Consider the following 15,207-nt stretch of genomic DNA (forward strand, 5'->3'; position numbering starts at 1 on the left):
GTTGGGGAATGAATGATGTGTCCAGGTAGCCAAGACCAAGCCTGCCGCCGCCGCCCGACCAACACTCCGCACGCCACACACGTCACACACAACCTGCTCGCGATGGCACCTTTACACACAGTCGCATACAGTCACAATCGGTTGTCGTAGAGTATCTGATCACCGATGGCGGATGGAATAGAGGTCCGCAGCCGGTTTTCGTCGCCTGCACCCTTCGCCATCTAGCGCTGGCCATGTTGCTCAGAGAGTGTCACGACTCGCCAGCTTCGTCGTCGGTGCTGCAGGGGGTCGTTGCGAGAACAGATCCGAGACAGCGCGGGCAAGGAGCTTGGTCTGCGATGCGGTCCAGCCAACAAGCACGATTCGATGGGGAAATGCCCACTGCATGTCGCTGGAGGAGGTGGTCGGATCGGCTGCAGCGGCACGGACGCGGGCCACATCGGCCTCCAGCCACTCACCGACGACGGCAGCGGCAATTCGGGTCGCTCGGGACAGCGGAAAGCCGTAGAACCCAGTGCCGATGCAAGGAATGGCGACCGAGGTCAGCTCGTAGTCGGCGGCGGCAGCCAGGATCGAGCGGTAAGCGGCGGCGAGGACGTCGTCCTGCACCTCACCGGTGTCGTCGAGGTACGGCGCAACGGTGTGGAGGACATATCGTGCAGGAAGCGCGTATCCGTGGCTCACCACGGTCTCGCCGGCGTCGGGCAAGCCGCCCATGGCCTTGGTGGCCAGCGCACACTCGTACTGCAGCAGCGGGCCGGCAGCGGCATGGACGGCCTCGTCGATGCCACCACCGCCAAGCAGGCCCTCGTTGGCGGCGTTGACAATGCCCGCCGTGGCAAGCCGGGTCACATCACCGCGCCACACCGCCAGTCGCCCGTCGATCGCCACCGTCGCCGCCGTTTCGACTACCTCAGCCCAGCAAACGCCTGTGTCGCAATCTTCCGCAGCGTTGCCCTGTCTGCCCGCCCTGCGCTGCGCGCAGCAGACACCCTTGCTTAGCTCATCCTCCGCCCACACAGTCTCCAGCACCCGTGCCCTCTGCTCGAGGTAGTATGACGGCAGTACAGTGTCTGTCTCGCGCGTCGCTCTGCTTGTCGCATCCATCGCTCAACGTCGGGAAAAACGCGAGAAGCGGTGCACCCGCACCGCCAAGTCGCCCGTCCCACCCACCCCACGCCACCACAAAGCCGCTTCGGATCCGCGCCAGTGCCCGATGGGTATTGCATCTACCACATGCCCGTTTTGCATGGCTGTTCCTCGAGGGAGACTATCTAGCGTCTCGCGCTCTGGTCTTGTTTGCCATGACTAAGTTTTTCATCGCATCGCACGTTGATCAAGAGAGAGTTAGAAAGACAGCCACTTTGGCATTCTTGCGCAGAAACCCATGGCCGGGAAGCCATCCATCCTTCTCAATCATCTCCGACCTCACACCGCATACCCCACTCAGCAAATACCCATCCACCGATGTATGGCATTTAGCATCAGCACAGGCATTGCTTCCGATGTGTGGCAAGCAATGGAGTGATGGAGTGAGCCGTCAACCCGACCGATGGCAGTCGTTGGCTGGCCGACTACCTGCCACGGACAACTCCTTCCCGCTACCGCTCCTCCCCTTCCCCTTCTCCCCACCTCACTCACACCTTCCCACCTCGGACCGCTACCCGGACGACCGTCCCGTTCTTTCGACAGGATATTGGGGAACATAGGTTCCAGGTTCCAGGTTCCGGGTCGGCATGTCGGAGACGCTCATGTCTGCGGCGGTGGTGGTAGCCAGCCTTGTCCTTGTCTGTCTGGTGGCAACCGCCCTCGTCCTGGCCTACAAGCTGGCCAACGTACCCACGCCTGAGGTCTTTGCCCAACATGTCATGGGCAAGGAGAAGGTGCCACCTGTGGCGCTCACAGCTCCCGGCGAGCGCTCGGTCATGAGTCTGCATGTGGAAGGTGGCGTGGAGCTCGATGGTATGGCTCTTGCTGTCGGGCAGAGCCGTGGTGCTGTTGGCGGCACCAGTGTGACCGGAGGCACATACGGTGGGCGGCGGGAGCGAACGTGCCACGAGTGCCTTCGCTACGGCGCCTGTCTGGCCCACCCGGTGGCCCTGTCCGTCTTTGCCGTCCGGCAACTGCCGTCGACCAACGACAAGGCGACGAGCAAGGGCCGGTCGCCGCGACAGTTCCGTTCGGCAACCGAGACGGCGCTCGTCACGGTGCTCCCGCCGAGCACTGGCATCGGCACGATGGGCCAAGGCGCCTGCGAGGGCGAGGCCGGCGAGGATCCGAACGAGAGCGGGCTGCTCACCTCTGGTACCACGATCCCTTCGCTTGGCGACGGGTGGAACGCCGAGCCCGCGGCTAACTGCGACCCGCTGCTCGGCCTCACACTCTCTAGCACCATTCGGTCGTCGTCGCTTATCCGGGCGCTGTGCGACGAGCGGGGATGGAACGGACTGGCTTCGTTCCACACCCCGCACTTTGTGGTCGGCACACAATCGCTGGTTGTGGCGCCGCTGGTCGAGGCACCCGGAACCGACAACGGCAGCGGCAACGGCAGCTTGGCCTCGCTGACGTGCGGCATGTGCATAGGGGCGCGGCGGAGTGCGCGTGTGGACCCGGAGATTGGCATGAAGCGTCTTGTTTCTGCGCCGCTGCTGCGACTCTCGCTAGCGTCGACGTCGCCGGCGCTCGCGGGCTCGCAGGTTGTGCACTCGCCCAACTCGATGATGGGGCTGGCCGGGATTGACGAAAGCATGCAATGGCAGCCGCTCCTTGCCCCGTCGCCCAAGCCGCGGATCAACTTTGCAGCCGATTTTGAAGTCATGACCTCACCGTTTGACTTTATGGTCTCCAATGGCGAGCTTGCAGGCGGACGGCAGTACTTTGAGCGATCGAGCGTGACTGACTCTGACGACGGGGCGAGTGTGACGACGTGGAAGATGCACGCACCGGGGACTGTGACGTACTCGATTGTGCCGATGGATCAGACCGGGAACTCGATTTGGACGCGGCTCGCCGACTACTCTGCGGTTGTGCACCGCGTGAACGTGGCGTCGCCGGCGCTGTGGATGGGCCGTATGGGCGCGCTCAACGAAATTATGGCGTCGCCGTCGGGGACACAGGCTGAAGCCGGCACGTTTACGGAGCTGACCAAGACGGGCGATGTGATTAATGTGTCGTTCACCGGGACCGACGTCGGCTCGTTTGCGCTGTACATCACGTACCGACGAGAGATTGTAGTGCCCGGGACGCAGGTCCTTATCCAGCTGATGGCAGGGCCTGTGGCGCCGTCGAAGTGCACGCTCCTCACGTCACTAGCCCAGGGTGCGATCGAGGCCTCGTCGTTTTTGCCTCCAACTACTTTATGACGGCACAGACACTCGAGCTCTTTCTCCACCTGCACGATGCCGGTGGATCTCTGTACGACGCCTCGCGGGCTGAGGCTGTACACTCGCTCGAGCAGCCGGTGCCTGCGCTCCCGCTCTCTGTCGTCACACCATCGCCCAAGTTCTCGGTTAAGTTTGTCAAAGTGTGGTCAAACGCGGGCATTGCGACACGCGACCCGTTCTCGGTGTGGCGGGTGGCGTTGCCGCGCGGGCACGTCCGGTTCGGCGACACGATTGTGGCCGGGACGTCGCAGCCCAAGTTTGGCATTCTGATGGCTCCGGACTCGCCGGCGTTCCGGCACCCGCGCGGCTACGAGCTTGTGCTCCGCATCCAAAAGGGCATCAAGTCGCTGTGGATCTGGCGGCCGATTCCGCCTGACCCGATGTTTGTGGCACTCGGCTACGTGGCGACGACGACGGCGTTTGAGCCGTCTGTCCGCGTGGTGCACACGGCGCACGCTCACGTGGTGACCGCCATCGAGGTAGCGGCGCCGCCGATCTGGACCGACGAGTTTGAGAGCGAGTACTCGACAGTCTCGTTGCACCGCGTCTCGCTCACTGGGCTGCTCACGCTCAACCGGCGGTCGCTGGAAGCGCAGTACTGGGGCACGCATGTCATGCCGCCCAAGGTGTACACCATCAACGAGAACGCGGTGCTTCACTACATTTCGCCGGAGCACAACTACGTGCCTGGAGCATCGTCGCTGGCCGGGATGCGGCGGTCTGTGTCTATGGAGGCGACACTGGTGCGCCCGTCGGGGCGGCGGACGCGGCTGCCACTGGAGCGTGTGTACGACACGCTCGCGGTGTACTCGCTGCGGGTGGACTTGCCGTCGGACGAGATCGGGCCCGCGCTGCTGGAGATCAAAGTCGACGGAGTGCACATTGCGCGGTCGCCGTTTGTGGTGTACGTCCACGACGTGTCGCCGGTCAACACGACGCTTGTGCTGAAGGACGGCGAGACCGGCGAGCCTGTGAGCTGGGAGCTGGCGGACATGGACGACTTTACAGGCAGCCCGATTTCGGACTTGCTGCGGACGCCGCAACTTGTGGCGGGCAAGTTGTACCAGGCAGACGTGATGCTGCGGGCAAAGGACGGACGAGTGCCGATGCTGCGCTACGAGGCGTGGTGCCCGCTGACACTTGCGATCGGGCCGCGGGTTGTGGTTCACTCCAAGAAGTGGCACGAGTCGTCCAAGGTTGAGATCCTCTTTACGCCGCTCGGCAACTCGCCGCTGGAGCGCGACTTTCCGGTCATCAACGTCGCGTTCCGCGGTTGCCCGGGTCAAGTCTCGCAGTATTGGGCTCGGGGCGAGGTCTTTTCGTTCTGCGTGGTGGATCCAGGCGTGCACTTTGGGCTCATCCGGGTGCGGGAGCTGATGGCGTCGCGCGAGCAGCACCTGCTGGACCAGATTGTTGCACTTGCGCGACAGCAGGCGCCGCGCAACCCGCATGTGGCCCTCGCAGCGGCAATGGAGGAAGGGCACACGATGGTGCCGAGCGGCCTGCTGCGCGGGCGGCTCAAGCCGGAGCTGGCAAGCTCGCTTGGGCGGACAGCCACAGAGCTGTCGGCGGCGTCACTAGTGGATCTGTTCCGGATGTCGGATGCCATAGAGCGGCCATCACCGCAGATGTTCAACGTGACGGTGGCATCCGCGCTGGCTAGTCTGGGGCGGACGCGACGGCGTAATGGACCGGCGCGTGATGACGATCTGTACGAGTCGAACTCGTCGGTATCGCGGCTGCAGGGACGGGCGCTGCCTGTGGTACAGGACGAGGGTAACCACCTGTGCGCAACGACGCTCTCTGTCCTCCCTCCGGCACTGTCTGTGCAGAGGTGTGGAACGCAGGCGTCGCGTGGCGACGACATTGACACGGCCTGGTCGGTTGGCAACTCAGCGATGGCGTCGATGGACGCAGCGTTGGCGTCATGGACGCAAGCGCAATGGATGTCACAGCCGCTTGGCCGGCTGCCGCAGTCCGCGGTCGACTCGCCGACCAATTCTGTGGTCATCAAGTCAGAGTTTCTGGCTGTGCGGCGGCCGTCGCGGGCGTCGTCGACCGTGTCCAAGATGACGGGCGACGACGGACGTGACGACTACCGCGATGGGCTGTTTGAGAGCGTGTCTGCGTCGTCGATTGTGACGGAGCAGTCGCTAGCGCGACCGGCCATGCCAGCGACGCGGTCAAGCCAGCTGATGCGCAAGGTTTTTGTGCTCGACGTCTCCGAGTCGATGCAGGGCCTGCAAACGATCCGCAAGTCGTCGTCGCAAAAGGTGCAAGTGAGGCGGGCAGAGATGGCACGGGCGGACTTGCTTGCCGAGCTCGACAAGCTCCCTCTCGACGCGCAGTTTGAGGTTCTCAAGTTTGGCAACAAGGTCATTCCGCTCTTCCACGGTCTCCAGTCGGTACGGTCGTCGCGGATTTCGCGGGCGCGCAAGTTTGTGCTCTCGGCCAACACACCCGATGAGATCAACACGCTTGCGCCCAACTCGAACATGTATCTGGGACTCGAGACTGCGTTTGTGCACCCACAGTACGGCAATGCCACCCACGTGGTGCTCTACACCGACGGCGAGCCCGAGCTGCGCGCCGGCGGCACCTCAACGCCGATGTGCTCGTACCCTGTCGAGGTCCGAGCACTCAAGGAGGAGATTGTGGCGCCGTCGACCAAGGAGCTCTTCTTTAACGGGCGCTCAGTCATTGTTGAGATCCGCCTGTATGCGCCGCAAAAGGCCTCGGTCCCGTGGATGGAAGAGTTTATCGCGGGCACCTCACCCGAGTCGTGCGTCCGCGTCATCGGTCCTATCATCGAGAATGAGCTGCATCCTCCGCGCGACTTTGCGAACATCTAGGCTGCTATGGTGCGATAGTTAGTGGCGACGGCGGCGGTGGCCACGACCCTTAAACCGCTTGTTCTTCTTGCTCTTTCTGGCCTTCTTGGCCTTGGACTTTTTGCCCTTGGACTTCTTGGCCTTCTTGGCCTTCTTGGCCTTCTTGACCTTCTTGACCTTCTTGGCCTTCTTGGCCTTTTTGGCCTTTTTGACCTTCTTGGGCTTTGCCTTCACGGGGCGGCGATGGGCCGAGTCTGAGTCTGAGCCTGAGCCTGAGCCCGAGTGGGAGCCGGAGCCTGAGCCTGAGCCCAAATGGGAGCCCGAGCTAGAGCCTGAGGACGAGCCCGAACCCGAGCCCGAGTAGGATCCGGATCCGGAGCCGGAGCCCGAACCTGAGTAGGAGCCCGAGCCCGAGCCCGAGCCCGAGCCCGAGCCAGAGCCCGAGTCCGAGCCGGAGCCCGAGTAGGAGCCCGAGCCGGAGCCCGAGCCGGAGCCGGAGCCCGAACCCGAGCCGGAGCCGGAGCCCGAACCCGAGCCGGAGCCCGAGCCGGAGCCGGAGCCCGAGCCGGAGCCGGCACCGACTACACCGCCACCGCTGACAAGGGCCTGGATCTTGGCGTTCTTCTTGTTGTCGGAGAAGGGATAGACCGAGTTGATAAAGGCCTTGTCGGTGTTTGTCAGCTCGGTGTTCCACCCGGTGACAAACGACTTGTCGGTGACGAGCTCGGCAGCGATGGGGTACTCCATGATGGAGTTTTTGTCGTACTTGGAGTACTGGGTGGCATGCTTGGACTTGAGGACCTGCTCCTTGGTCTGGTCGCGCGACCAACCCTGCTTTGCGTAGTACTTGTAGACTGCCTCCTCGTCCCAGGGGATTTTGGCCATCGGGTGCTGGTGCTCGTGGGTGAGGCCGATCATGTGGCCGGTCTCGTGGAGGACGACACGGCGGTACTCGCGATCGGTCGAGTCCTCAGTGAGCCAGCCAAAGTTCATGGTGTGCTTGGACTTTGCAATGCGCTTGTTGTCGGTCCCGACGTACGAGTACGAGCCACCCTTTTGAAAGTCGACGCGGATGTCGGCGCTCTTGGCCGACTTGACGATCTTGAACTTGAGGTTGGCATACTGCAGCCACTCCTTGGCGATGGCAAAACACTTGTCCTGCACCGCCTTTGATCCCGAGAGAAAGTGCCACTTGATGGTCGCCCCCACCGGCCACGCCTTGCCCTCACCTGTTCCCGCCACCCCCCCAGCCCATCACTGTCTGTGAATCACGCACTGGCCACCACCACCACCACCACCACCACCACCACCACCACCTCCCCCATCATGTCTTGCTGATGGCCGATGCGTACCCAGCACAGCCTTCTGCCCGCTGCGGCGCTTGGTGACGCCGGCCTCGGCCTTGTCCGACTCGGCGTCTTCGGCACGGACCGATGGCAGGGCACCACAGCCCTTCAGGTCGGCCAACCAGGTGGCGTCCGACATAGAGTCAGAAGACGAGTACGAGGACGAGTACGACGACATTGGGGCAACAATGCAGAGTCGAGTGTGTGCTTGTGTGTGTGGTGTGTGGGTGAGATGTCACCCCTGTAGTAGCTAGCCCTCCTCCCCTGCCTGGCCCTTGCTGATGCTGGTGCGCCTGGCTGTTCTCCCGTTTTCCCAGCCAATGCCACAAAACCTTCGTTGTCACCCATTGTGCTGATCGATGGACGGCATTGGGATGGCAATGGTGCTGCAGAGGGGGGATGGGACAAGTGTGGTGGCGGCGGTGGTGGTGGTGGTGGTGATAGTGATAGTGGTGGTGTTGGGTATGATGGATGGGCGTGTGGATGGTGAGTGCGATGTGTGTGATGTGTGATGATGGTTACGTGGACGGACGTTGTACAGCTGTTGGCCATCAAGAACCATGTAGGGAGGGCTTTGGTGGCATTGATGGATGCGGGCTGAAGTAGAGGAGGAGGTAGATGGCGATGACGGTGGCAATGGCAATGGCAATGGCAATGGCGATGGCGATGGCGATGACGATCATCTTGGTCCTGGTCGTGGTCCTGGTCGTGGTCGTGGTCCTGGTCCTGGCTCTGCCGATGTGGTGGCAGGAACAGGCACTTCACCCTCAGCCTCATGTCGTACTCGTACTCTGACCACGGCCGCGGCAACAACGGGGACTACTACTCGTACTACTACTCGGATGAGGTAGGTGCCAGCCCATGCACCATGCCCATCATCCCCCCCCCCCCCCCCCCCCCTCCCCCCCCCTCCCCCACCATTTGCTGCCACTACCCCATTGCCTCCTCCACCCGCCCTCCCCAAAAAAAATGCCCTCAGCCGACCAACTACCAGGCCTTCCCGGCCATCTGCGCTACTGTGTGGGCTACTCGAGGCGCCACACAGCGTAGAGGCCGTACATGTAGCACAACCACCATGTTGCGGTGGGCGTGGCGGTGTGTGTGGGCTGAACCCGTCGTCTATGCCGTCATTCTCCCCGGGTGAACCGCAGCTGCCCCGTGGCCGCGGCATCCGTTGCTCCCGCCGGGTGGTACCTGGAACAGGCCGCGGGCGCTTGCGGTGGCGGTTGCGGGGGACCGAAGAGCCAGGGGCGGGAAGGCAGGGAATGAGTGGATGAGAAGGGACGCGGAGTTCTCCTGCGTGCTCGTGTTTGTGTGTGTTTGTGTGTGTCTGTGTGTGTCTGTGGGCTGGCCGATGTCAGCTGGGCGAGGTGCGGCGTCTCTGCCGCAGCGGGAGTGACTCACCATGGCGTGGCCGCTGTGTGGCCGGTGTGTGTGCGTCGAACAGGATGTGAACGCGAAGAAGTTGGCCGAGGCGACGCGGGCCAAGACTGTGTCGAAGAACGAGCGCGGGTCATCGCGGGCAAGCAAGGGCGCGTCGCAGCGGCAGTCGTCGTCGCGGGCTGCGGGCAAGTCAAGCTCGGCGCGCAAGTCGTCGTCGCGGGCCGAGCCGCGGGCGTCGTCGTCGCGGCAAAAGTCCGAGAGCAAGCCCCGGCCGCCGTCGGAGCTGAACCAGCCGCGGGCCTCGTTCCGCGAGACTGTCTCGTACGGTCGCACCGAGGGCGCGGCCGATGCGGCCGAGCCTGCAGAGAAGAAGGCCAAGTGCAAGAAGCCTGTGATCAAGACGCAAGCTGAGGACGGGACCACTCTGTACTGTGGCACCACTGGCTCGGACTGGATCAAGGTCCTCATCTCGCTCGGCCTGCTGTGGACCTTTATGGCCATCTACTTCTGGTTCCTCTTCACCGTTTTCCTCGCCGTCGAGTTCCCCAACGAGTTGTAACCAACGTCAGATTGAACCGATCCTATCTGTGCGCCGCTGCGCCAGCCGAGCATCCCGACAGAGGTAACAGTGTAGCCAGTCCTGCGTGCGTGCGGAGCAGGTAGCGGTAGCGACAGTGACAGCGAGAGCGAGAGCGGGGCGGGGGAGAGTAGGGTGCAGCATCTCGTGATCCGAGCATGGCGCGGCCGTCCTGGCCCGTGTGTGCCATCGGACCGATCCCTCGGATGGACCTGTCGTTCCCTGGATGCCATGATCTCTGAGCGAGCAGTGACCGAGTCAGCCGAGTCTGCCTTGACCGGCACACTTGTCGCACTCTGCTCTTCCACCATGTTCCGGCTATGCGTGCCGACGACCGAGCCGCTCCCAGACCGCGGAAAGAAGCGCCTGCTTGCCGCTGTGGCCGACCCCACCGACCTGACCGAGTACTTTCGGCAGCGCCGCCAGGTACGCCGCATGCCCACGTGTGTGTGGAAGGGAGGGAGTGTGGGAGTGTGGGTGGTGGGCGTGAGCGGTGTTCGGCGAGTCGCGCATGCGATGGCACACTGCGATGTGTGTATGGTGGGGGGGGGGGAGGGGGGGAGGGGGGGGGGAAGGGGATACTTACGGGCAGTCGCGGGCGGATGACGGGATGGTGGTGATGGTGGTTGTGATGGCGATGGTGATGGCGATGATGGTGTGCAGCTGGTGGCCGGGATCAAGAGTGCCTACGTGCACTCGGAGACAAACTTGGGCGCGTACGAAGCGTTCCTCCCCTGGGCTGGGGCCATGGTGGCGCTGGCGGACGCGTTTGACGAGCAGACACGGGATGCGGTGCAAAAGTTCCACTTTACGTGGTCGACGGCGAGTCTGCGGCATGTGGCGGCGTCGGATGTGGCGGTGGCGAGCCACGGCAACAGCGGCGCCGGATCGTCCAGCTCGGGCGCGACTGGGCCCAAACCGACAGTGCTCTCGCTCAAGTCTGCGCGGTTTGAGCTGGTGATGATTGTGGCGTCGCTGGGCATGCAGCACTGGGCGATGGCGCACGCAGCGCTGGACGACTCGGCGCAGGCTGCAGGCGACGGCGGCTCGGCCGAGCCGACGGTGGCGGCGCTCAAGGCGGCGTACACCTCGCTGCGAGCGGCGGCAGGCGTCTTCATCGAGCTCGAGAGGCTGGTGGCGGCGTTTGTGGATGCGCCAGACGCAGAGCACCTGCCACTAGAGGCGACGCCCGCGGGTGCGACGTTGCTCATCGAGTGGGCACGGGCCGAGGCAGAGGCGTGCCTGCTGTTCTCGACTACGCTCGAGGGCAAGGTGAGCGGCAAGCTGGCCGCTCGCATTGCAGCGTCGGTGGCGGTGCGCTTCGGGCGTGCGGCCGATGTCGCGACCAACAGCGGGTGCGACAGCGCCATTCTGCCGTATTTGACGATGCGCGGCGGGCTGGCGCGCGCGACAGCACTGCGGCACCAGGCCGCGATGGCCAGCGAGGCCGGTGAGCATGGGGTGGCGTGCGCGTACATTGACATGGCGACGGAAGCCATGGGAGGCGTTGTCGAGCTCCTAGCGTCAATCAAGTCGTCCAAGGGCCTGCTCTCGTCGGTGCTCGGCGGGGGCAACCCAGCGGCGCGGTTCCGCGCACTGGTGCCACTCGCGAGCAGCGAGGTCAAGGCGATCGAGGCGGCGGCAAAGAGCTACCACCACGACAACGACAACGTGTACTACGAGCCGGTGCCCAAAGCGTCGACGCTCGAGCTTGCCGAGGCCGCCAGCGTGGCGGCGCCGACCGAGCTCGACATGCCGCCGCCGGCCTTTGTCGACGTCGCGCTCAAGCCCGAGGAGGAATCGACGTGCTGCATCAGCTGAAGGCGGAGGAGGCGCGTGCTCGAGTGCGCGCGAGGGCCGCGTGGCGAGCCGAGCGGGCGCGGGCGAGCGTAATCTCGGCCGGGGTCGCCAGGGCGAGGCACTGTGCGCCGCCTGTTGGTTCGCGCTTAAACACAACAGCATCGATCTGAGCCCGGATGGAGAGCCGGCGAGCGACAAAGGCGCGGTCATCAGCCGAGAGCTGCTCCGCCGACGCCAGCGTCTGCAGCTGCGACTTGAGCCAGACGTCTGCGCGGAGGAGAGACGATGGCGCGGCGGCAAGGGCGGCCGCCGGCGCCAGAGCCATGCCGCGCTTGCGCGGGCGGCCCGGCCCGGCAGCGCGGGCAGCGCGGGCCTCCTCGCGCGCCACCGCCACTGCCGGCGCCAAGACAGGCGCGCGAGCGTTCTGCAACCGCGCCCGCTCGGCGGCGCGCGCCCGCAGCGCAGCATGTGTCGTCGCAAACTGGCGCGACCGCAACATGCCCACGATCTCGCTTCGCGAGCGGCGCGGCAGCAGTGCCGACGCCAGCTCGAGAAAGGTGGCAAAGTCTGGAGCCATGTCGCGGGCCTTGTGCAGGGCGGCGAGCTCGGTCCGTCGCCACGGCTTCTGCCGGCCCAGCCCACCGGCATCATCATCATCGTTGTCGCCCGCACCCGCATCCGCACCTGCGCCCGCACCCGGTCTTGCCAGAGCAGGCGCCTCGCCACGCGAGTAGCGGGCCTCAACGCCCTGCACCGCCCGGCCACCACCACCACCACCGCCGCCGCCGCCGCCGCCGCCACTACCGCCTCCCTCGAGCAGGCTGGCCAGCGCCGCCGACGTCGACGGCTGGCTGGCCCGTGGTGCCGTCGCTGCCAGCGCCTGGCTTGCCGGCACCAGGGAGAACGAGGTTGGCATGAGGGGAGGTGTTTGCCTGTGTGTGTAAGGGGGGGGGGGGAGGGGGAGGAGTTCAGGCAGGCCTTGCCTTCCCCGGCTGGCGTGGCGCCTCCTGATGCGGGGCCGTCATCGGCATGGGGTTTGGCCTCTGCGCTCGACTGAGGGTAGGGTACCCTCGTTGGGGATGATGGTGGTATGGGCGCTCCTAGTTGTCGCCATCGGTGTTGGGACCGAGTCGTTTGCCTCGAGCAAGTCGTCGTCAGCCGGGAGCGTGTCGCCCTGGCTCGCGAGCTGGGATTGGCTGGTGGCTACGATTGCACGATGCGGCTCAAGGACGATGGCCACGAGATGTGCGGTCGGTCAACCCCAAGATGCGCATATTGTACATTAGGCATACCAAGCGCATGCATGATGACTGTGCAGCGGGATTGGCCGGCCGTGAGAGTCTGAGGCGCGTGACCTGGAGCTCCGCCACATGAGCTCCGCCACATGAGCTCCGCCACATGAGCTCCGCCACATGGCGCACGATTTGGCCACAAGTCCATGAGCCATTGCCTCATCTGTATTGGGTACCCCACCCCTCTCCAACTTGTATCGCGGTAGCCTCAAGTAGCTGCTGTTGCAAGAGCCAGACGACTTTTGCCCTCTCGCGCACTTCCTCCCTTTCCCCTGCACTTTACACTCGTGAGGCGGACCAAAGCGGAGCACGGTCGACTTGTTTGAGACATTTGCGGTTCGGACGTTTGCGGAGCAGTCTTTTATTTGTGCACTTCTGTTTTTGTCAACCTCTAGCAGAAGACTATCGCCATGATTATGACTGTTAACATGCGATGGGCTGCAGTGATGGCGGCGGTGGCCGCAGTTCTGGTGGTGCTATGCGCTGCGCCGGCCGAGGCCGCTGACCCGGCCACGGTCCTGTTCAACGCGGTCGATGAGGACAACTCGGGCTCGTGGTCCGAGGAGGAGCTGACCGAGCTGATGGAGAAGCTTGGCCTGGCCAAGGCTGGAGCGCATGATGACCATGACCACGACAACGCGCACGCGGTGCGGGTGTCGCAGGCTGCGGCGTCGAGCCCGCTCGAGGCGCACACCCGGGCGCTGGCGCTCGACGAGTGCCACTCGGTCGACGAGCTCATTGAGGAGTACGATACCAACAACGACACGCTCATTGCGCCCGCCGAGGCATCGCAGATGTACCCCGCGCTGCTGGCGCTGCAGCAGGCCGGCCTTTGCGCCACGGCGGCGACCGACTCGCACGCGAGCTGCAGCAAGCCGGGCAAGACCAAGGCCTGGTTCGGCGCGCTCGGCGCGACCTTGCTGGTCTCGCTCATGGGCGTCCTCGGCATTGTCATCTTTCCGATTGTGCAGAAGCGGTGGGTGCTCTCGGCCCTGCTTGGCTTTGCCGTCGGCACGCTTGTCGGTGACGCTGTCCTCCACCTCCTTCCGCACGCGCTCAACGTTGGCGACAGTGACGACGGCCACGCGCACGCCAACCACCCCGCTGACAGCGGCAAGAAGTATCTCGGCATTGTCGGAACGACGGCGGCCTCGGTCTTTTTCTTCTTTGTGGTCGAGAAGATCATCCACTCGATGGGCGGGCACCAGCACTCGCACGGCGAGCCGGGCCAGGGCGAGCACTCGCACTCGCACGATGGCAAGGTGCTCTCGGACTCGGAGAGTGGCGAGGTGATGGCATCTGCGGCGCTTGTCACTTCGTCGGGCTCGTCGGACTCGGTCTCGTCGGGCTCGGGCTCGTCGCAGCAGGAGTACATGTACGAGTACTCGGAGTCGGCTGAGCTCCAGGAAGAGGCTTCGTACTCGTCGTACTCGGCGTCGGCCATGGATGCCAAGCTTCAGACCCGTGGCACCATCTTCCACACCCACTTTTGCTACTCGGTCAAGCCGTACGCTTGGCTCAACCTCATCGGTGACGGCCTGCACAACATTATCGATGGTCTTGTCCTCGGCGTCACCTTTTCGTCGTCGACCTCGGCCGGCATTGCCACCATGATCGCCATCATCTTCCACGAGCTCCCGCAGGAGCTCGGCGACTTTGGCGTGCTGTTCAAGGCCGGCTTCTCCCGCATTGCCGCCCTCCTCTTCAACCTTGCCACGGCCGCCACCGCCTTTGTCGGCTGCCTCATCGGCCTCGCCATCGGCCAGGATTACGCGTCTGCCAACCCGTACCTGCTTGCCTTTGCCGCCGGCTCCTTCCTCTTTATCGCCCTCAGCGACCTCGTGCCGCAGCTCATGCACACCTCGTCCATCCGCCTCACCCTTATTGAGATCGCTGGCATCCTCCTCGGTTTTGTGGTCATGCTCATCATCGCCCTCACCGAGGACGAGGACGAGTGCTCTGGCCTGTAAACACACGTTACGTCGACCCCGATCTTGGTAGCGTTGGCCTTTAAGAAACTACTGCACGTTCTCCTCGAGCGTGGTGCCGTCGGCGGCGGCCTTGCGGCGGCGGATGACGTCAAAGTTGTACACCCGGGCCGTGTTGACCTCCGTGATGGTGATCTGGTCCTTGAGGAAGCCGATGTCGTTCTGCAGCGAGTCGAGCGAGTTCTGCGCGGTCTCCAGGTTGCGCGCCAGCAGTTCTGCCGCCTCGTCGAGCTCGTACTCCATCAGCACGCCCGCGCCAAGGAAGAGGCACACCGTCTGCGGGTTCTCGATGGCCGCGTTGGCGTACACGTTGTCCGACAGCGGATACTGCGTCTCGACAGTCGTTCCCTCGTCCCGCGCCTTCTGCAGATACGCCACCATGTCGATGCAATTCTTGATGTCCGGAATCTTGGTCTTGAGCATGCTCCGGTTCTGCATCAGCTTGCTCTCCATAAACTTGTACTTGGAGTAGTCCTCGCGCAGCTGCCGCAGCACCGTGTCCGGGTTCTGCTCCTTCATAAAGTTGGCCACATCCTCCTACGCCCCGCCCGTGCCCCCGCACACAGCCACCGTAAGCAAGTGTTCCTCCCCCCCCCTTTCTGCCCCC

At 64.1% G+C, this 15,207-nt stretch overlaps 8 protein-coding genes across 8 annotated transcripts in view; 4 read left to right on the top strand and 4 right to left on the bottom strand.

The window, feature by feature from the left end:
- Positions 1-97: 97 nt before the first annotated feature.
- AMSG_05806 (appr-1-p processing) lies at positions 98-1,107 on the bottom strand (the record flags this gene model as incomplete). The annotated part of the gene is made up of 2 exons (XM_013901757.1): positions 98-957; positions 1,021-1,107. 2 exons carry the CDS (start codon positions 1,105-1,107, stop codon positions 241-243), a joined length of 804 nt encoding a protein of 267 aa, XP_013757211.1. The 3' UTR covers positions 98-240.
- A 1,943-nt stretch (positions 1,108-3,050) lies between these two features.
- AMSG_05807 (uncharacterized protein) lies at positions 3,051-6,304 on the top strand. Its single transcript, XM_013901758.1, has one exon. The coding sequence runs from the start codon at positions 3,359-3,361 to the stop codon at positions 6,233-6,235; it is 2,877 nt and encodes a 958-aa protein (XP_013757212.1). The 5' UTR covers positions 3,051-3,358; the 3' UTR covers positions 6,236-6,304.
- On the bottom strand, positions 6,123-7,738 carry AMSG_05808 (metalloprotease; the record flags this gene model as incomplete). Its single annotated transcript, XM_013901759.1, has 2 exons — positions 6,123-7,443; positions 7,567-7,738. The coding sequence occupies 2 exons, from the start codon at positions 7,736-7,738 to the stop codon at positions 6,254-6,256; spliced, it is 1,362 nt and encodes a 453-aa protein (XP_013757213.1). The 3' UTR covers positions 6,123-6,253.
- A 592-nt stretch (positions 7,739-8,330) lies between these two features.
- Positions 8,331-9,533, top strand: AMSG_05809 (uncharacterized protein). The gene is made up of 2 exons (XM_013901760.1): positions 8,331-8,407; positions 9,008-9,533. The coding sequence occupies exons 1-2, from the start codon at positions 8,336-8,338 to the stop codon at positions 9,500-9,502; spliced, it is 567 nt and encodes a 188-aa protein (XP_013757214.1). The 5' UTR covers positions 8,331-8,335; the 3' UTR covers positions 9,503-9,533.
- A 296-nt stretch (positions 9,534-9,829) lies between these two features.
- On the top strand, positions 9,830-11,410 carry AMSG_05810 (uncharacterized protein; the record flags this gene model as incomplete). Its single annotated transcript, XM_013901761.1, has 2 exons — positions 9,830-9,946; positions 10,184-11,410. The coding sequence occupies 2 exons, from the start codon at positions 9,830-9,832 to the stop codon at positions 11,339-11,341; spliced, it is 1,275 nt and encodes a 424-aa protein (XP_013757215.1). The 3' UTR covers positions 11,342-11,410.
- A 56-nt stretch (positions 11,411-11,466) lies between these two features.
- Positions 11,467-12,236, bottom strand: AMSG_05811 (uncharacterized protein; the record flags this gene model as incomplete). The annotated part of the gene is made up of 3 exons (XM_013901762.1): positions 11,467-11,486; positions 11,554-11,561; positions 11,605-12,236. 3 exons carry the CDS (start codon positions 12,234-12,236, stop codon positions 11,467-11,469), a joined length of 660 nt encoding a protein of 219 aa, XP_013757216.1.
- Positions 12,237-12,674: 438 nt separating this feature from the next.
- On the top strand, positions 12,675-14,637 carry AMSG_05812 (zinc transporter ZIP12). Its single transcript, XM_013901763.1, has one exon. The coding sequence runs from the start codon at positions 13,023-13,025 to the stop codon at positions 14,580-14,582; it is 1,560 nt and encodes a 519-aa protein (XP_013757217.1). The 5' UTR covers positions 12,675-13,022; the 3' UTR covers positions 14,583-14,637.
- AMSG_11910 (uncharacterized protein) overlaps positions 14,631-15,207 on the bottom strand; it is a gene marked incomplete at both ends in the record, with an annotated part of 8,452 nt that continues 7,875 nt past the window's right edge. The window contains one exon of the mRNA XM_013901849.1: positions 14,631-15,137. Within this exon, the coding sequence (XP_013757303.1) occupies positions 14,631-15,137 (507 nt within the window). The remainder of the gene's footprint in view (positions 15,138-15,207) is intronic.

This window comes from Thecamonas trahens (genome assembly GCF_000142905.1).
Source record: "Thecamonas trahens ATCC 50062 unplaced genomic scaffold supercont1.27, whole genome shotgun sequence".
In the NCBI taxonomy this organism is placed as follows: Eukaryota; order Apusomonadida; family Apusomonadidae; genus Thecamonas; species Thecamonas trahens.